Raw genomic sequence first — 20951 nt, 5'->3', positions numbered from 1 at the left:
TGGATGCGGGTATGTTACTTTTGTCTACTTGTATGTTCTTCCTTTTTTTAAATTGTCAGTCCTTTACCAAAATTGTATATGGGTCAGATAAAAATTATGTTTGCTGGTGTGTCCCTACCACAAGATTTAAAAAAGGCGGAATGGGCAACGGACCTTAATCTTTTTCATCAGCATGTTTCGGTGCTTGAATATTGCCCCTCGGGGTCAGGCATCTTCCTCTGGAATATAGGTTTCTCTCATCAAATATTGTGAAACAAGCCCTGCTTCCTAGTGTATGTTCAGCAGCCTCAGAAGGGAGATGGTGGTGGTGGTGGAGCGGAGTTCAACAGGCCAAATTTCCCCAGGCCCCACTGCTTAAAGATCTCTGCTGTTGATAAGGTTATCTGCATGTGCAGCATGTTTCAGAGGGTGAGTCACTGTAATCGTAGCCTTTGCTATGAAACAGGCCATGCCCAGCCAAGACAAACTTGCAGCTGACTGGGTGTGGGAAGCAGGAGAGCATAGGGCTTGAGTCTGCGAACCACACGCTGAACACCAAAACATCTCCTACTTTACTTGCAGCATCAGTAGGGCAGTGGTACAAAGGTAGTGATGGCTGGGTCCCAAACTTATTCCCAGCCTCGTCTGTATTGCATCTTGTCTAGAAAAGCAACACTGTGGATGGATGAAAAGTGTAGTTTTTTATTGTTTCACTTCAGCACCTTCATTTATATCACTTCACTGAATTGTCTTTATTTGAATTAATGACCCACACTCTTTCTACCGTGACAGTTGTATTAATGACTCAAGAAGCAAGTCAATTGCCTTGTTTTCCCATATATAATGATTTATTTTTATAGATGCATCCTAATTATAGTCTATTAAGCCTTACACAAGAGAGATTGTTGTACATTGTGCAGTCTGAACTGGATTATTTTAAGGCGCTCTCAGATGTGATGATTATGGAAAAGGAGGTACAGCAAAGAAAATGAGTTTATGGTCACACTGGTCAAGTTTGGAAGCCAGGATTGAAACCATGTTTCCTGTTTACACGTTGTGCAATTGGGATTCTGGATGGGCGTCACATTCTTTCACCCTGATGACAATTTCATTAGTCAACCCAAGATGCAAGTCAGTTCACTTGTGCCACTCATACAAGGCTTTTATTGTTTATATTGATTGTTTATCTTGTGATTCTGGGCAAATCACCGAATCCCCCCCCCCTCCCCCGTGGCTAAATAAACAAAGGAAGTTGACCATGTGTATTCTAACTGGTGTTCGTGTAAAGTGCTCCCAATCCCATGTACCGAGTTTGCGCAATGTTAAACCGCAAACAAATGGCATTTCGGAAATCTTAAGCCATAAACTCTTGTAAAGCGCTTCACTGCCCCCGGGCCGAGTTCGCGCTATTAAAAGTAAACTGCAAATAGAATTGTCATGTGTGACATCTTCACTGTGTGATTTGTGTTTTAGTGCTTAACATTTTGAATCTGTTTTCACAAAGCGTAGCATACAAAAAGTTGTTGTCTTAAAAAATAGCCAGGACTGGATGTGACTCATGAAATGTGGTGAGGGTGTCTTTAAAGTAAGCATGCTGAAGGCTGCCACTCACGGGTGTTTTATGTTTGTTTCCTATCCAGAGGGTCGTGTGCTGATCGCAGACATCCCTTCCATCAGCAGCAGAGGGCACCTGGAGAGCACGTCAGACCTGGTGATGGACCCCTCCTATTACAGCAACTTCTACCAGCCGTCCCTGTACCCTTACAACAACTACCTGTACAATTACCCGCAGTACCAGATGGCAGTGGCGTCGGAGGCCTCCGTCAGTGAAATGGGGGGCGCTCTGGGAAGCTCGCCGGCGAAAAACAGCTTCAGGAGCATCCCAGCAAGTTACGTGTCCGGGCAGTCGGGAAACCAGTGGCAGGTACAGGGTAAACTGCAGAATGTGTCAATTGTATACAACATTTTAGCACAGTGCTCTGTGTGACTCTGCTAGTCCGTTTAATTACACAATTCTAAACCTAGTCTAAACTAGGGTAGCCAACTGGCATGGGTGCAGATTCAGGACGGCTAGTATAAAAATTCAGGGCAAAGAGTCAAAAATTCAGGACAGAAGGTCACAATTCAGGACAAAAAACTTTGGGACAAAAGGTAAGTTTGACAGACAAATCAGTGCCATTGTGAGATGTAAAGTGGCGCGCATAGGATGTAGCTAATTGGGACCTGCAGTTCTGGACCAGAGCGCAGTCCTCCGAGTGGCCAGCTTTATGTATCAGATCGCTTCAGGTATTCCAAGTCTGTTCAGTTAGTGATGAGTGGTATATGGGCTGGTACAGTACTGAGTGATGGATAAGACCCAGAGCGGACAGGTCTTGTGTGAGGGTAAGAGCATGAAGCAGGTGAAACGAGTTATTAACCAGCCTGCATTTTACTATAAATGCCTGCACACTGCTGAGTGTTATGATATTATTGTGGGTTCGAAAGGAGTTGATATTACTATATAATGCCCTGGCTAGCCATATATCAGCCTTCCTTTTTTTCCCTGTATATGGGAAATAGTATACTGCTTGGGCTGTTTGTTTTCTGTGAGCTGTAAACTGCAGATTCTCATGGTTGCACAGAAGTGTTATAAAGACTAGAAACTGTAAACGTTGTTGAGGCATTATTGTAGGTCAGAAGGAGACACTGTCTTTTACATACATAGCATTTTCTGTTGAATAGAAGCAAAATGCAACCATGCAGTTTTACTGATAAAACTATACAGCGCACAATTACTAATGTGTGGAAATGTGGGTTTGGCAAATATGTATCATTTGAACATCAACAATTAAAGTCTCTTGATTGTTTTGATCCTATTGAAACTCTGTTTCCAGACACTTCTGAATTACAATCAAGTGGTCCCTTTGTGTTTTCCCTACTGCTGTTATATTTTGAAACATTTGCACAGTTCATTTGCAGATATTCAGTAGTTGAATGTTACAAACAAACAGCTTACAGCCTTTGTTTTCACACCCCCAAGAAAATTTGTGAAGACATGAGGCATTCTGTAACTCATTTGTCATTCTATATTCAGTTGTATTAGTTTCTAAAGGATAGTAAATGGGGGGCGTGGCCAAGATGTCGGAGAGGTTGGACGCACTTTCTTTGGCTCCTGAACGCTGCCTCCCCGATCAGCGTTACAAAAGGGGGTGGTACAAAAGGGGGTGGTAAAAAGGGGATCAGTGTAGCCTTGCCCATACAGGGCACGAAACAGCCTGAGGTAACTCCGGGACCTACACTGGACACGAGCAAAGCCCGAAAACCCAGAGGAAGGGGCGGAAACGGGCACCCTATCCGACAGGCGGAGAGACGGCTCCGGCTTCCCCAAGGCGGGGGGGCTCCGACAAGGCAGTGGTCCGTGTCTTGGACAGGCCAGCTTTCCCTCTCATGGCTGCTCCGGAACCAGCAGCTTACCCGGCGATCTCCCCTGGCCGGCACCGGAGCCACCATCTGCAGTGCGGCGACAAACAGGCTGCAACCGGGAGCATAGGTGAGGCCTGCTCCGCCCCCTGAGTTCTGGAGAGAGCGAGACGTGATTTGGAGTCTCCAGGACGCACCAGAAGACTTGACTGGGCGTGCAGCACGGCTTGATACTGGGCTCGGGTAGAGTATTGCTTGCAGCCTGGGGATTTTGCCTATGCACCAGGCCACGCAGATCCCCGGCCTGGAGTAGGCGGCAGGCCCGCCACAGCAACACTGAAAGCTTCCATGTCCTAGGCGAGACTGCGGCTTCAGAAGCTGGGCCCTGAAGCTGATCCTGACCGCCTGCACTCGGGGACCGGACTGGCGCCCCCCCCCCCTCCAGCACACCGATCCACCAGCTGACCGTGGACGGCTACCCACATGGCTCAGGGCTCCCAGGGCCCACACCAGCCAGAGAAAGACTCACAGTGGGGGCGAACCTCAAGAGGAACTGGCGCAGAAGACGTCTTTGGAGCCGGGCGGAATCACAGAGCACAGGGTGAGCGACCTGCATGCCTTGGCCGGGACCGGCGTAGAGACACTTGCGTGCCCAGCGAGACCTAGTAGCTCAGCAGTGCGGGAGGCCCATCAGTGGGGGAAGAACTCTGACTACCCCCTGCCGCCTCCAGGCCAGTGAATGTGCAAGCCCCGTGCGGGTTCCTAGGGGCATTGAAGAGCCAAGGGAGCCCTTAGGTATACAATTACATCATCACCGCCTTGAGGTCCTGAGCAAGTGCACCTGACCCTCGACTGGACGCTGTGGATCCCCACTCCGGCCTCAGACCGATGCGCCGATTTGACCCTCTGGGCCCCCATAGAAGACACGGCGTAGAGACGCTATTCCTGGCCTTAGCGGGCTCTCACAGCAAACCCACAAGGAGATCACGCGCACACAACCACTCTGCAGTAGTACAGCCACGATGGGCGAAGAGTTGTCGGTCCAGCATTGCATGTGATCAACGCAGTGGGGGAAGATTGTGGTGGGACCACACCTAACCGGCTGCACCCAGCGGCCCCGGCCAATACCATAATCATCTGGTGAGTACCAAGCCCCCTGCCCTCATTCTTGGGGCTGGCTGCATACTCAGGCACTACCTGTGGACAGTGCGAGTGAGTAACCAGGAAATGTGAGCCGACCCCCCATCTAAGCTGAGATATCTACACTGTCACAAGTGGAGGGGCTCCAACAAACTCATAGCCGGACGCCCTCTGCCCCTTTGGACGGCGAGTGCCCTCTGTCAGACGGCTCGCGTCCCTCGAGGCGGCCCGCTGACTCCCTGACATCAGACTGGAGGGCGCCTGAGGGGTGCGGAGGAGCATGTCCAAATCCAGGAACGCCAAGGTGAAACCCTTGATAGACATCTTCAGCTGCTCACAGTCCATCCCCAACATGGCTACCGCGGCTCCTGAAGCCGAGGCCTCGAAGCACCCCGCGAATACTGGAGACGAACCCATCACAAATTCTTTATTGGAGTCGCTGTTCCTCACTCTTAGGGAAGATATCCAATCGGTGAAATCCGAATTTGCTGCGGAAATCAAAGAAATACGGCGGGATGTAGTCGGTGTTGGGGAATGGGTGGTCACCCTGGAAGAGAAAAGCGATACCACAGCAACTGAACTGACAACGCTCCAGTAAGAGGTAATCTGATTACAGGACCAGAACGTGAGCATGCAGATGCACTTGGAAGATATTGAAAACCGATCCCGAAGACTCAACATCCGGATCCGTGAAGTTAAGACCTCAGAAGACACTCAGGACCTGTTCACCTTCGCAACCGGTCTCTTCTGGCACACACTAGGGGACTCCCACGAGGCGGACATCATCCTGGACAGAGCACATAGAGTGGGTCCGCCCCGTGGACCCAACGCTCCACCGGCGGCCATCCTGGTGTGCCTCCAGGACTTTAAAACCAAGGAGTCTATCCTTTCCAAGGCGAAATCTCTCCACCCCATTTCATTCGAGGGACACTCCCCAGTATTGTACCAGGACCTAGCACTGATCACGTTGCAGCGACGCCGGCAATGTCGCCCCGTTACTGACCATCTCCGACAGCAGGGGATCTCGTACTCCTGGGGGCATCCATTTCGCCTTATTTTCCGTTATAATGGCAAACTCCATCAACTCCGTTCTTTAGTGGACTCTTGCCGCTTACTGGGCCTAGCTTTGCCAAGTGAAGAAGATGACGACTGTAGCACCGCCTCGGGCCTGAGATCTCTCCATCGGGTTGGCGACGACAGGGCAGAAGACGGTGTCCTCGGAGACCACCCAATTCAGAAATTGCTAGAAGCCAACAGGTGGCACTGAGCGCAGCCACGGAAGCCCTCGCCAGAGAGAACTCCACTGCCAAGTGAAAGACCCCGAGTTGTTCCCTTATTGGAAGCTCTTAATGCATCCCTGCTGATTCTGGATGGGCGGCGTGGGGAGGATGCCCCTCCTAAAACCACACTATGGACCCCAACTGGTTGATTTACCAGTCGTCCTGGGACTACGGACTATCTTCACTGACTGATCTTGTTCGAACTATTTTTGAGTTAGGGAGGGTTGGGACATTCCCTTTTTGGGTTGTTTTGGTGTTGGTACCCCTCGTCCACCTTCCCCTCCTTTCCGGGCACCGGCCCTACCGGCAGTGAGCTGCGATCCTTTTCCCCTAGCTATGTACACCTGAAAGGCTTCTGCTGGGCATGGTCTTGCCAGTTCTCCTTCTATACAATATATGCCACATAAACCACTTAATCAATCATTCAGCGACACTTATAAAGCGCGCTACATACCCGTAGGGTCTCAAGGCGCTGGGGGGGGGGGGGGGGGGGGGTGCCGCTACTGCTCGAACAGCCAGGTCTTAAGCTTCTTCCTGAAGGAGAGGTGGTCTTGGGTCAGGCGCAGGTCGGTCGGGAGGGAGTTCCAGGTCTTGCCGGCCAGGTAGGAGAAGGACCTTCCTCCTGTAGTCGCTCTTCGGATGCGGGGGACGGCGGCGAGGGCGTGGTTGGCTGATCGGAGGTGGCGTTTGGGAGCGTAGAAGTTGACTCGGCTGTTGAGGTAGCTCGGGCCTTGGTCGTGTAGGGCTTTGTGTGCGTGGGTGAGGAGGCGGAAGGTGATTCTTTTGTTGACGGGGAGCCAGTGAAGGTCTCTCAGATGTCCGGAGATGTGGCTGGTTCGTGGGATGTCGAGGATGAGTCTGGCTGAGGCGTTCTGGATCCGCTGGAGTCTCTTCTGGAGCTTGGCGGTGGTACCGGCGTAGAGGGCGTTGCCGTAGTCCAGTCGGCTGGTGACGAGGGCCTGGGTGACGGTCTTCCTGGTCTCGGTGGGGATCCACCAGAAGATCTTCCGTAGCATGCGTAGGATGTTGAAGCACGCCGAGGAGACGTTGTTGACTTGCCTGGTCATGGAGAGGGAGGAGTCCAGGATGACGCCCAGGTTACGCGCATGGTCTGTCGGTTTGGGTGCGGTGCCCAGGGCGGGAGGCCACCAGGAGTCGTCCCAGGCGGAGGGTGAGGAGCCCAGGATGAGGACCTCCGTCTTGTCCGAGTTCAGTTTCAGGCGGCTGGTCGTCATCCACTCGGCTACCTCTTTCATCCCTTCGTGCAGGTTGGCTCTGGCGGCGGCGGGGTCGTTGGTCATGGAGAGGATCAGCTGGGTGTCGTCGGCGTAGGAGATTATGCTGAGGTTGTGTTTGCGTACGATGGCCGCGAGGGGGCTCATGTAGACGTTGAAGAGGGTGGGGCTCAGAGATGATCCTTGGGGGACGCCGCAGATGACTTCGGAGGCCTCTGACTTGTATGGTGGTAGGCGGACTCTCTGTGTTCTTCCGTCGAGGAAGGAGATGATCCATTCCAGCGCCTTGTCCTGGATGCCGATGTTGCTGAGGCGCCGTACTAGGGTGCGGTGGCAGACCGTGTCGAATGCCGCGGAGAGGTCTAGGAGGATGAGGGCCGCTGTTTCTCCATTGTCCATCAGGGCTCGGATGTCATCGGTGGCGGCGATGAGGGCGGTCTCGGTGCTGTGGTTGGCTCGGAAGCCGGACTGTGAGGGGTCGAGGGATCCGTTCGTCTCGAGGAAGGCGGCCATCTGCTTGTTGACGGTCTTCTCGATGACTTTAGCTGGAAACGGGAGGAGCGAGATGGGGCGGTAATTCTTGAGTTCGGTGGGGTCCGCTGTGGGTTTCTTGAGTAGAGCGCTGAGTTCGGCGTGCTTCCAGCTCTCGGGGAAGGTGGCGGTGTCGAAGGATGTGTTGATGATGTCTCGCAGGTGGGGTGCGATGACAGCGTCGGCCTTGTTGAAGACGTGGTGAGGGCAGGGGTCGGTCGGTGATCCGGAGTGGATGGAGTTCATCGTGCGGATGGTGTCTTCGGTGCTGATCGGGGTCCAGGCGTGGAGGGTGGTGGTGGGGGGTGGTTGTTCGGTCATGGTGTGCGTTGGTTGGTTGTTGAAGCTGTTGTGTATGTCCGCGATCTTGTTGTGGAAGTATGAAGCGAGGGAGTTGCAGAGGTCTTGCGATGGGGTGATGTCGTTGTTTCCTGCGCTGGGGTTGGAAAGCTCTTTCACAATGTTGAAGAGTTCCTTGCAGTTGTGTGCGTTGTTGTCCAACCGGTCCTTGAAAGCTGTTTTCTTGGCGGCGCGGATCAGCTGGTGGTGTTTCCGGGTGGCAAGTTTGAAGGAGGTCCTGTTGTCCGGTGTCGGTTCCCTTCTCCAGACTTTCTCGAGGGCTCGGCAGTTCTTCTTGGAGCTCTTGAGTTCGTCGGTGAACCATGGGGCCTTCTTGCTGCCGAGTCTGCTAGGCGGGGTCCTCAGTGGGGCGAGTTCGTCCGCGCAGTTGCTGATCCACTTCGTGAGGTTGTCGGCGGCCTGGCTGGGGTTCGCTGAGCTGGCAGGAGGGTGCTGGCTCAGGGAGGTGGCGAGCTGGTCTGCTGTGATCTTGTTCCAGCTTCTGCGGGCGGCCTGTTTCTGGTGGTGGTGGGTCGTCGTTCTCTTGAAGGTGAAGTGGACGCAGCTGTGGTCCGTCCATTGAAGCTCAGTGGCGTGGCTGAAGTTGATGTCTGTGCTGGAAGAGAAGACTGCGTCGAGTGTGTGTCCGGCGAGGTGGGTGGGGGTGGACACCAGTTGCTTGAGTCCCAGGTTGGCGAGGTTGTCGAGCAGGGTGCTGGTGTTGCGGTCGTTGTTGTTCTCCAGATGGAAGTTGAGGTCTCCCAGGAGGATGTAGTCAGCGGAGGGGAGGGCATGCGGGCTGACGAAGTCGGCGATGTCCTCGCTGAATTGCGTGCGTGGTCCAGGGGGTCGGTAGATCAGGGTGCCTCTGGGGGTGGTGTTCGGGTTGGTGTGGATCTGGAAATGCAGGTGTTCGGCGTTGGTCAGGGTGTTGTCGGTGCTGGTCGTGAGACGGATGGTGCTCCTGTGGACGATGGCGATGCCTCCTCCCATCTGGTTGGCGTTTCGGTCCCTCCGGACGATCTTGTAGCCCTCTGGGATAGCGATGGCGATGTCGGGAGCTGAAGAGGCGTTCATCCAGGTCTCCGTGAGGAAGGCAACGTCAGGGGCTGTGGCGTCTAGGAGGTTCCAGAGTTCGATGGCGTGTCTGTGGACGGAGCGGGTGTTGAGCAGGATGCACTTGAGGTGGGTGCTGCTGGTGTTTGACTTGGCGGGTGTTGGTGCGAGGCAGGTCCGGATGCAGGAGAACTTGCAGGCGTGGCAGCTGAAGGGACCGTGGGTGCGTCGTGGAGTGGCTTGGTGGCACTCTGGGCGTCGGCCGGTGTTGAGTGCGATGAGGGTGGCGGCGGAGTACGTCAGGCGGGTCGGTCGGGGTCTTCGTGGGCCAGGGGTCCCGGCGCTGGTCGCGATCCGGTCTCGGACGGGCGCAGACGGGCTTACCTTAGGCGCGCCTTCGGCGCACAATCGGCGCGCCCGCTGCGCGTGACCGCTGCGCGTTCGCACGGTCGCCATTTAAGGCGAAGTGCGCGGGTGGGCGGAGCAGCTTGGGGGCGGGAGCGGGGAGGGTTACAGAAGAGAAAAAAGGGGCGGGGACAAGCGGCGGTGGCGGGAAGGGAGGGCGGAGGGCGGCGAGGTAGGCGGACAACAAGGAAGGAAGTCAAAACACGGGCCCAATGAAATTAGGCAAAACAGGCACAAATATTCGACAAAACAAGGGAAAAAAAGAAGTTAAGCACAACAGGCACAAATATTTGACAAAACAAGGCAAAAACAATCCCCGCAGCGGAGGCAGCCGGCAACCGGCAAAACGAGGCAGCAGCGAGGCAGAGGGCAGGCAAGGGGCACACGCAGCAGCTGGTGGCCGTGCGGCGCGGGGGTGTCCCACACTCAATGTCCGAGGTCTCAATAACCCGATCAAACGCCGAGCGGTTCTCCATTATCTGGAACAGTCAGCTTCAGACATATGCCTCCTACAGGAGACACACCTCATTCCCAAAGTCCACCACAGGATGAAGTCCTGTGCTTTCCCCATGTAAATGTTCTCCTATAACTCTACTAAGTCCGTGAGTTTGCCATCCTAGTCTCCCGCTCCTTTCAAGGCAGGGTTCTCCAGAAGGAAGCTGAGATTAAGGGCCGCCTGCTTACATACCAGTTTCTAATAGCAGTGGTTTCCCTCATAGTGGGTTCCATATACGCCCCTAATGAGGGACAAGTCAAATTCTTCCACGTAGCACTCACTGAGGCACGGCCATCTCTGAGAGACGCCTACTGCTAGGGGGACCTAAACATGGTGTTTGACAATCTTAATGACCGTTCTTGTCAGAGCACAACCCAGGTTGGGGCTCTTTCTAAGGCTGGGCTGGCCCTTGTCCGGGAGTTGGGGCTCACTGATCTGTGGCCCCACTTTCACCCTCACAGCCGGGCCTACACTTATTACTCAGGGGCTCATAAAACGTATGCCAGATTATATTACTTCCTTAGTTCCACCCCGCTGCAGGCGCTTGCGACTGACACCAAGATCCTCACTGCCTCCTTATCTGACCACTCCAGTTATGGCATCCTTTTGTTGCAAGGATCCTGCTCATACCCAGAACTGTGCACAGAGACCTAGGACATTGATGAATTGTGGTGTCCCAGAAACTCACCTCAGTACCTAGAAAAACCCCAACCAGTTAGCATCAGTGTCCCATTATCTCTTCGTCTTATAGCAAAGCAACCAATGATTAGACAACCTAGAATATGCAACTTAGTACAAACTCAGGAATGGTGGGAACTGAGAACACTCTTTTATTATACTCTCATACCAGTCCACAACAGGAGTAAAGAGGAGACACGGTAAAATTAAAATATTTATTTTAACGACGTGATCCCAGGTGCAGTATCTTAGCCAATATAAGCAGACATATGATTAGAAATAATATGGTTAGCATTGTTACGATTCCATAAAACACAAAAGGAGAAAGCATGTTATAATGCTGGTGAAAACAGGTATTTTTGCACTTGGTTATAACATCTTCCCTATATAGGAACTATGTTTATAAACTAAAGAAGGTCTCTTAGGCTTGTGTGGGAGACCCCATTACCTTTCCGCTCAGTAAGAGTAAATCACATCTGGATCAGCAAGTAGCTCTCTGCATCCCTGGAAACGGAAAATCTTCCAAGTGTGTGAAATCATGGCGGCTGTGGAATAATAAAGGCGCCAGAATCTCAGTTGGCTCACAGCTGCCACATTGTTGTGCCTAAAGGGTTACTCGATCATGTCGAACAACATCTACCCTGTTATGATAACCTTGACAGTTTCAGCACTCACTGTGCAGACTATGGGCACGATGTAAGTCTACAGATGTTGAAAACAAATCTTTTCTCACGTATAGACCTTCACAAAGCCTAACTTACAAAAACAATTATGTGCAGTGTTGTGTGCAAAAGCGGCAAAAAGGTAAAATGGCATTTAAACTTCTAAAAAGCAATCCTAACATAACATGCATTCAAAGGAGGCCTTAGGCCATACTACACTTTCAGTTCTCTCAAGTTCAGCAGCCACTTCAACATTGGCGTTTGCGCGACACACTATTACATCCGACCTCCACAGTCGACCAAATCAAAACTGCCATTTCGAATTATCTAGCCCTCAACGCTAACCCAGATACGTCCCTAACAACGCAATGGTCTGCTCTTAAAGCTGTCCTGCGGGGGTAATTAATTGCCATCTCTATGGCCAGTAATGTGGAACGCAGTCAAAGGCAAGCTGAGCCAACCAAGCGGGTTGCAGAGCTGGAGCTGATGCACCAGCGTACTGGAGCTGCCAGAGCCTGTTGTCAACTTTGTGTGGAAAGGAAGCAACTCGCAGCGCTAGATCAAGATAAGGCTGAATATTCGGCTCTCCGCCTTCGTCATTCCTACTATTCTGGGGGGCGATAGGTGCGGCCGTCTCCTAGCCCAAAAATTGCGGGAAGAACGGCAGCGTCAGGGGGTGCAGACCATACGATACCTGGGGGCGAGCTTACTTCGGATGACGCAGCCATAGTGGAAGACTTTTGAGACTTCTACGCAGACCTCTACTCGAGCTACCCCCTAGACGCTCTCCACAGTTCTGACTACCTAGAGGCCGTACAGATACCTGCCCTTAACCAAGCGCAAGCAGATCATCTTGATAGGGACGGAAGAAGTTATTGCGGCAATCTCCCACCTCCGGCTTGGTAAATCGCCTGGACCTGATGGCTACTCAGCAGCCTTTTATAAAACTTTCTGTGCTCAAGTTGCCCCCTTACTACGGGATTTATTTAACACCTTTGCACAAACAGGAACCATCCCCGAAGAAATGTTGGAAGCGTCAATTGTAGTCATCCCAAAACCCGGGAAGGATAAAACACTGCAGCGCATATAGACCAATCTCCCGCCTAAACGTAGAAATCAAGCTCTATACAAGCATACTAGCGACTCGCCTAGGGCCCTACATGCCTCAACTAGTGGAACCAGACCAGGCGGGTTTCATACAGTAAAGACAAACAAGTGATAATACAAAGAGGGTCCTACACCTCATTGAAAAAATGTCTCGCACACAGGGGAAATATATCTTATTGGCCATCGACGCAGAGAAGGCCTTCAATAGGGTGCACTGGCCCTATTTAGAACAGGTCCCATTGAGATTTGGTTTTGGTGAAAAACTGCGCACGCGAATACTGAACTGCTATCGCTCTCCTAAAGCCACAGTTCACAGTTCGAGTGAACGGCTAGACATCCTCCCCGTTCCCCATAGGTAGGGGCACGAGGCCGGGGTGCCCTCTCTCCCCCCTCCTCTTTGCGCTTTATATGGAACCGCTGGTACTGCGGATTAGGCACCACCCCCTCATCTCCGGGATTAAATTCGGCGGGGATGTTCATACCATCAGCCTATATGCGGACGGCATCCTGCTTTCCCTTTTTAACCTGATTCAGGCGCTGAGGGCACTTTTCATCGAATTACACGGTTTTGCACAGGCCTCTGGGTTTAAAATTAATATGGACAAATCGACCGCTCTTAACATTTCCCTCACTCCACAAACGTTGGCTCACATATGAGAAGAAAATCCGATATGGGGTCTGCTTCCACAATACCGTACTTGGGGGTGCAATTAGGTGCTACTATTCACGCCACTGTTACCGCTAAATACGACAGGCTCCCCCCCCCCCCCCCCCCCCCCCAAATCCCGTCCCGCTGGATGGATTCAGCAAACTCAGTCGGACTTAGCGTGCTTCATATGGCAGGGCCGCAAACCTAGGTTTAAGCATGCGATAGCGGTTTTGCCGCGAGAGCGGGGTGGAGTGGGGGTCCCTGGCCTACAGCTTCATTTTTACGCCTTAACAGCTTCGCTACTTAGTGGAGTGGAGCCGTCTTGAATCCGAGAAGCATTGGTTGTTCCAAGACCAAGCAGTTGCCAGTACAGCCCTGCCAGGTATGCCGTTCCTTCATTAGACGCATGCGCCACCTAACCTGTACGCATCTAACAAAACGAGCATGACTATGGAGGCCTGGGACCGCACTGCCACTACTCACGAGCTGACGACATTTCCCTCCCCCCTCACGCCGTTATTTAATAACCCAGGATTCCACCCAGGTACCGATCCTAAAGCCTTTACAAGCTGGCGCCCCACTCCTTCCCGATCTCTGGGTAACCTGTTCGACCTAGAGGGAATCATTCCAATTCCCGCAACTCCGGACTGACTACGGTATCCCGGAAACGGAGAGACTGCCCTATCTACGGCTCAGACACTGGGCTCTGCAACCACAAGTTAAACCTGGTGCCCAACGATCCCTGACCACGTACGAGAAGTGGTTTGTCACCCGAACCTCCAACAAGAAGCTCATTTCTGAACTTTACAAATATCTATTAGCCACCACTACGCTCACATACAACGCGGGCCGGGCACAATGGGAACAGGAAATAGGTCGCTCTCTCACCCACAAGTTATGGAACAATATCTATTATAGGGCTCGACACTCAGTGTACCACACAGGCCTTACTGAGACACTGACTAAGGTGGTTACCTACTAGTACTACACACCGGAGCGTCTCCATCCCTTCGATCCCCGTCAGAGCACTCTGTGCTGGAGAGGCTGTGGGGAGGTGGGTACCCTGGAGTACCTTTTGTGGAGCTGCGACCACATTCAACCATATTGGTCCCAAATCCTCGATGAAATAGATTCTCATCTTGACACGTAACTCCCACGCCTCCCAGCCTACATCCTCTTGGGCTGACCCAACCCGTTAATGTATCCGTTAAAATTCCGAAGGGGCCGACTGATTGCTATCGCCCTGGGGGCAGCTACTCAGAATATATTGGCGCACTGGCACTTCTCCCAGCCCCCGCCACATTCTGGATGGCTGCAGAGACTCTGACTAGTGTTAGGGATGGAGAAACTAACTCTCACTCTGGCAGGCAGGGGGTCTGAGTTTCCGGAGCTGTGGCACCCCTTCTTAACTTTGCTCATAACTGAGGTCAGGGAACTGAGTTGCCCCCGATACCTCTGACTTTTAAACCTGGCTGATACGCAAATTCCACAGGAGAGTTCTTCGCACAAAAGCTAATAGACCTCGATAATTCTCCGTATGTTCCATGATTCCTTTCTTCCTTTTCCCCATTTTACTCTGTGTGGTGGACGGGGGGAGGGTGGTGGGTGGTATTTTTGGGTTTCTTTTGTTGTGCTGCTTCCTTCTGCTCTTTTAATTGTTTTCTCTAGCAGACCCGCTCCGTGCATTTTACCTTTGTAATACCGTTCATCGCGACACTTGGTGTGTATTACAATGTCCTTGGGAGCAGAGGGTCTTGTTCCTTCTCTCTTTATATGTTCTGAAAATCAATAAAACATTTAAACCTTAAAGCAAAGTAAATGATAACCTAACTGTGTTCCAGGATATGACCATCTTTGATGGGGTTCTTCAATAATGCTATCAACTGCAGTGCCTCTCTCTCACATGTATTTCCTTTGTTTTATAGCGCCTCATACCAGTGTCGGGTGCCAGAGCACTTTACATCTCACACACACATACGCAGACAATGAATCATACATGTGTAAATCAGTGTATAGAAAATATTACATAAGGCAACTGGGACTACAAGGTGTAGGATGCACGTCACCCATACTGGTAGGCATTTTGTAAAGAGTGCTTGGTCTGAAGAAGCACTAACTCAGGATCCAGAACATAACAGTAGGTTCGAGGCATGTGGGCTGCTGAATTCATATCTGTGCATAGATCGCCACCTAGTGTTGGGTCCGGATGATTGCACATTGTTGTCCTGGAAGAGTCTTCGAAGTATCACGAGATAGGTGGCTCCTCCCCTGGACTACAGTGCGCATGGGCATCGCCTCCATCCCCAGATTGTTTTTTTCCGCCATTGGGTTCGGATGTGTTTCGGTTCCCTCTGTCGGAACCGATAGTTGTTCAACTTCTACTCGAGACCAAAAAGTCTTTAGGCTGGGCGTCGGTATAGTTGCGTACGGGTTTCTTTCTGACTCTCAGCTCCGATCTCTTGCTGCCCTTCCACGTGCTTTCGGCGCGGTCGGGCCTATACTACACTCTTGCTATGGAGCGAACTCCGTTTAAGAAGTGCCCGTTGTGTCACTCTAAATATTCACACCTCGACGTGCACCCGGTGTGCAATACCTGCTTGTCGCCGGATCACCGCGAAGACACCTGCATGGCGTGTTCGAAATTCCGGAGCAAGAAGGCTTTAAAGATTCGTCGGGCCAATAGGCTCCAGGCTAGGTTATCGGCCACGGCGCCCCCGCCAGACGACATTTTCCAAGAATCTGTCGAGGGAGAAGACGACGTGCAAGGTTCGGACTCTAATCCCGCATCCGAGGGAGAGACCTACGACGCGGGTGAGGAGAACTTTGACGAAGTCACCGACGAGGTAGGGGACGACGATCAGGCTTTTGCCACGATGGGAGATAGCTCGGAGGAAGAGCATCCCCAACCTGACTCAGGGGTTGTTCCCCTTCATACGACCCAGGTCGAGGGATCGCCTTCGGGCCTTACCCAAGATCTAACTATGAGTCCTACGTCCCCGCCTCCGGGCCCGGTCACGGACATTTATGAACCATCACTTACGTCGAAGAAAACGAAAGTGAAGCCAACTGGTCACGCATCCTCGGATGCGAAACCGAAAGTGAAAGTGGCGCTGGTGAAGAAGGTTCTGGAGGCGTCAACTTCCAAGAAAACCGAAATGGCCGACTTGAAGAGCCACGCCAAAATGGCCGACCCGAAGCCCTCGGGGTCGGCGCCGAAGGCGAAGTCCTCCGACGCGGCTGCGTCGGCGCCGAAAGGGGTCGCGGACCCGAAGACTGCTCCAAAGAAGCATCAGGGCCACGACGCGCATAGGCATGGGGCGTCGGCCCCGAAGAAGGTGCCTGCCGGCGAACAGGCTCTCGACGATGAGGAGTCGCTCGAACCGGTCCAGCCCTCTCCGGCCTGGACAAAGAAGGTAGCGGAATCCTTGCAGCGGATTCGAAAGGCCAGTGTGGTTCCCGCTCAGGACGCCAGTACGCCTAAGCTCACGCCTAAGCCTGCGAGGGAGCAAACGCCTATCCGTTTCACCCTACCGCCCAAGTCGGCGCCGAAGGCCTTCGCGCCGAAACAGGGCGGACCCTCGAAGGAGGCATTAACGCCGAAGGCTGCCTTGGCGGTGTCGAAGCTTCGTCTCCAGCCGCTTGCGGAAGAGGAACGTCGTGAGGTAATCATCGACGCCAACACCGGAAAACTGTCGCTCCTCAAACGGAAGATCACGACGGAGCCGGCGTTGGAACCCTTTAAGATCCCTCTCAAAAACAAAAGGGACTCCGAGGACTCTTCGGCTTTGGTGGAACCTGTGTCCCCACAAACCCTAGGACACTCGCCGACGCATTCCGCCGCAGCCGATGCGGACGAGGAAGGTGACGAGTACAACTATCCTGCGTACTCGGATCCGGAGGAGGAGCACGTACCGTGGTCCGCCGGAGGCGACACGGAGGACCCGCAGTCGGGTCAGGACACTCAACTTTTCGCGGCCAAGACGTCCCCGACTGAGGACTCGGCGGCCTTCAATGCTCTGATAGAGAGAGCTGCTGCTAACCACGACGTCGAGCTGCACTCGGACCCCGTGGATGTGGACTTCTTGTTCGACACCTTCTCGGTAGCCGAAAAGTCTGTCAAAACGCTACCGATGCTTAAGGGGGTGCTTAAACATGCAACGGAGGTTTTCAAGGAGCCCACCCGAGCGCGTGTGGTCAACCCTCGCATCGACAGGAAATATAAGGCAGCGCCCACGGATCCTACATATATCAAGGGACACTTGCCATTGGACTCCTTGGTTGTTTCCAACGCTCGGAAGAGGGCGAACTCTCAAACTACTGGTGACGCTCCTCCCCCAGACAAAGAGTCCAAGATCTTTGAGGCCTCAGGCAAACGAATTGCTGCACAGGCAGCTAATATCTGGAGAATATCTAACACCCAAGCCTTACTTGCACGTTATGATAGGGCCCATTATGACACATTAGAGGCCATACTGCAACACTTGCCTGACCAATACAAGGAGGCAGGAGAGATGCTGATTCAGGAGGGTAAACTCATTACGAATGCATCCATCAAATGTGCACTGGATGTGGCAGACACAGCCTCCAGGGCTATCAATACCAGTGTGCTGCTTCGACGCCATGCCTGGCTTAGAATTTCGGGGTTCAAACCCGACATCCAAACTACGATCCTCAATCAAACAGTGAATCCTGACCACCTGTTTGGCCCTGAGGTGGATGCCACACTGGAGAAAATGAAAAAAGATACGGAAACTGCCAAGTCTATGGGGGCTTTACAAAGTCAGCAGTTTCGGAGTGGTTCCTTTCGCCGCTCAAACTCCAGAGGCACCTCAAGGGGACAGGCATCCCAGTCAACCCAATATTACAAGAGTAACACCCAAGCCTCGTATAACAACAAGGGTCGAGGTGGTTACAGAGGCAATAATGTCAAGGGCAGGGGACGTGGAAACAATAGCTCCAGGTCCACCACCACCAACAAACAGTGAAGTCTTGTCACTGCCCCCCGACCATGCAACACCGGTCGGGGGGAGACTCCAGCAGTTCCTGCCGGCGTGGAAGTCCATCACCACGGACAGGTGGGTGAGGTCTATTATCCAGTACGGGTACTGTCTAGAGCTTACGTCCATTCCACCGGACATACCCCCAAGGAGCCGTCCTATGTCAGGCGAGCACTTGACCTTGTTGCAGCAAGAAGTTCTAGTCATGCTGCAAAAAGGGGCGATAGAGCTCGTTCCATTGCAAGAGCGGGGAACAGGGGTTTACTCCCTGTATTTTCTGATTCCCAAGAAGGACGGATCCCTCAGGCCGATCCTGGACCTCAGGCCCCTGAACTGGTACATCCTCTCGGAGCACTTCCATATGCTCACGTTGCAGCAGGTGCTTCCCCTGCTTCAACAGGGGGACTTCCTGGCTACGCTGGATCTGAAAGATGCCTATTTTCATATCCCCCTGCATCCTTCCCACAGGAAGTATCTCAGATTCACGATCTTAGACCAGCATTACCAGTTCAAGGTTCTGCCGTTCGGGGTCACCACGGCACCGAGAGTGTTTACCAAGTGCCTAGCGACTGTGGCAGCGCATCTCCGTCGCCAGCACGTCCATGTCTTTCCCTACCTGGACGACTGGCTCATTCAAGCAAGGACAGAACAGCAGTGCGTCGACCACGTGTCACGCACCATTCATCTCCTGCACGATCTGGGATTCTCTCTGAACTACCCAAAGTCCCATCTCCAGCCCGCCCACGTGCGACAGTACCTGGGCGCGACAATCAACACTCTGGCAGCCACAGCGCAGCCAAATTCAGTGAGAATCGCCAGTATCCAGGCGCTGATCCAACGATTCAGACCCCAACACTCACTTCCAGCGAAGGTGTTCATGCAGTTGATAGGCATGATGGCCTCCTGCATCTCCATTGTCCCGCACGCGAGACTACATATGCGTCCGCTTCAGGAGTGCCTTGCACGTCAGTGGACTCAGGCTCATGGGCAACTGACAGACCTAGTGTTGGTGAGCGGTCGGGCATACAACTCTCTGCATTGGTGGAATCCACACAACCTTTGCAAGGGCCGACCATTCCAAGAGCCTGTCCCACAGATTATCCTGACGACGGACGCCTCTCTCCAGGGATGGGGAGCGCATGTACTCCATTACACTGTGCAGGGACTATGGACACTACAGCAAAGGAAGATGCACATCAATGTGTTGGAACTGATGGCAATCTTCATGGCCTTGAAGGCGTTCAAAGTACATCTGTGCAACAAAGTCATGTTGATCCGGACGGACAACATGACGGCCATGTACTACATCCAGAAGCAGGGAGGCACGCACTCTCCACAGCTGTCTCATCTGGCTCAGAGCATGTGGAAGTGGGCCATTCAGAGGAACATCTTCCTCATGGCAGAGCATCTCCCGGGCAAGGACAATCAAATGGCGGATCTGCTCAGCAGGCACAGCCATCAGATGCACGAGTGGGAGATACATCCATCAGTACTCCAACCGTACTTCCAAAGGTGGGGTCATCCAGAGATAGACCTGTTCGCCACAAAGGAGAACGCAAAATGCCAAAGCTTCGCCGCCAGGTTCCCACACCCGCAATCACAGGGCAATGCGATGTGGATGAACTGGTCAGGCAAATTTGCGTACGCTTTTCCCCCAGCACCTCTGATACCGCTGGTGGCACGCAAGCTCAGGCAGCACTCGATGACTCTCATCCTGGTTGCTCCAACGTGGGCTCGCCAACCGTGGTACACCACGTTTCTGGAACTCTCCGTGGTACCGCATCAAAGGCTTCATCTCACTCCCAGCCTTCTGACGCAGAGCCATGGCGACATTCAGCACCCAGATCCGCAACAGCTCAACCTGGCGATCTGGCTCCTGAAGTCCTAGAGTTTGGCTACCTCAATCTACCTCCCGATTGCATGCACATCATTCGGGAGGCAAGGAAGCCCACTACTAGAGCTTGTTATGCGGCTAAATGGAAGAGGTTTGTCATCTACTGTGTTAACCACGATATTGACCCGCTAGATGCTTCCATTCAAAACATCATTTGTTACCTGTTCCACCTGTACCAATGCAATCTGGCATACTCTTCCATCTGCATTCACCTGTCTGCTATGGCAGCATACCTCCAGAATAGGCAGCACCTGTCACTCTTTAAGGTCCCTGCTATCAAGGCCTTTCTGGAAGGACTCAAAAGGGTCATTCCACCAAGGACCCCACCAGCTCCAGAATGGAACCTCAATGTGGTTCTTACGAGGCTGATGGGTCCTCCCTTTGAGCCACTGCACTCTTGTGAGCTTCAGTTTCTGACTTGGAAGGTTGCGTTCTTAGTAGCAATCACATCGCTACGGAGGGTTAGCGAGCTGCAGGCGCTCACCATCCAAGAACCTTACTTCCAGGTACATGCTAACAGGGTGGTGCTCCGCACTAACCCTAAATTCCTACCCAAAGTGGTATCCCAATTCCACTTAAACCAGACAATTGAATTGCCAGTGTTTTTCCAAAACCCAGAGACACTGGCGGAGCGCATGCTCCACACCCTTGATGTTAAGAGGGCCTTGATGTATTATGTAGACAGGACAAAAGATTTTCGCAAAACCAAGCACCTTTTTGTTGCTTTTGCCACACACCACAAGGGAAACGCTATCTCAAAAGCAGGGATTGCTAGGTGGATAGTAAAGTGCATTCAGATCTGTTACGCTAAAGCTAAGCGCACCCTCACTATCCCGCCGAGGGCCCACTCCACCAGGAAGTTGGGGGCCTCTATGGCTTTCCTAGGTAACATTCCCTTAGAAGATATCTGTAGAGCAGCCACATGGTCTACCACACATACTTTCACTAAGCACTACTGTGTAGACGTGCATTCCAAACAGCAGGCAGCTGTTGGTCAGGCTGTTCTAAAAACACTTTTTCAGACTGCTGCAGCTGGCACGGGCGGCCGCCGATAATGGAGGGACTGCTATGTATTCTATGCACAGATATGAATTCAGCAGCCCA

The 20951-nt window shown here is 52.7% G+C and overlaps 1 protein-coding gene across 1 annotated transcript in view; it reads left to right on the top strand.

Annotated features, from left to right (window-relative positions):
• Positions 1–20951, top strand: part of DMRT1 (doublesex and mab-3 related transcription factor 1) — a 792987-nt gene that overhangs the window by 474262 nt on the left and 297774 nt on the right. Inside the window, exon 3 of the mRNA XM_086961223.1 lies at positions 1620–1903. Within this exon, the coding sequence (XP_086817349.1) occupies positions 1620–1903 (284 nt within the window). The remainder of the gene's footprint in view (positions 1–1619; positions 1904–20951) is intronic.

The sequence above is a fragment of the Lissotriton vulgaris genome, chromosome 3_1, assembly GCF_964263255.1.
Source record: "Lissotriton vulgaris chromosome 3_1, aLisVul1.2, whole genome shotgun sequence".
Taxonomy (NCBI): Eukaryota; Metazoa; Chordata; class Amphibia; order Caudata; family Salamandridae; genus Lissotriton; species Lissotriton vulgaris.
Note: the sequence above shows the minus strand (reverse complement) of the source record. Positions and strands in the feature narration are given on the sequence as shown.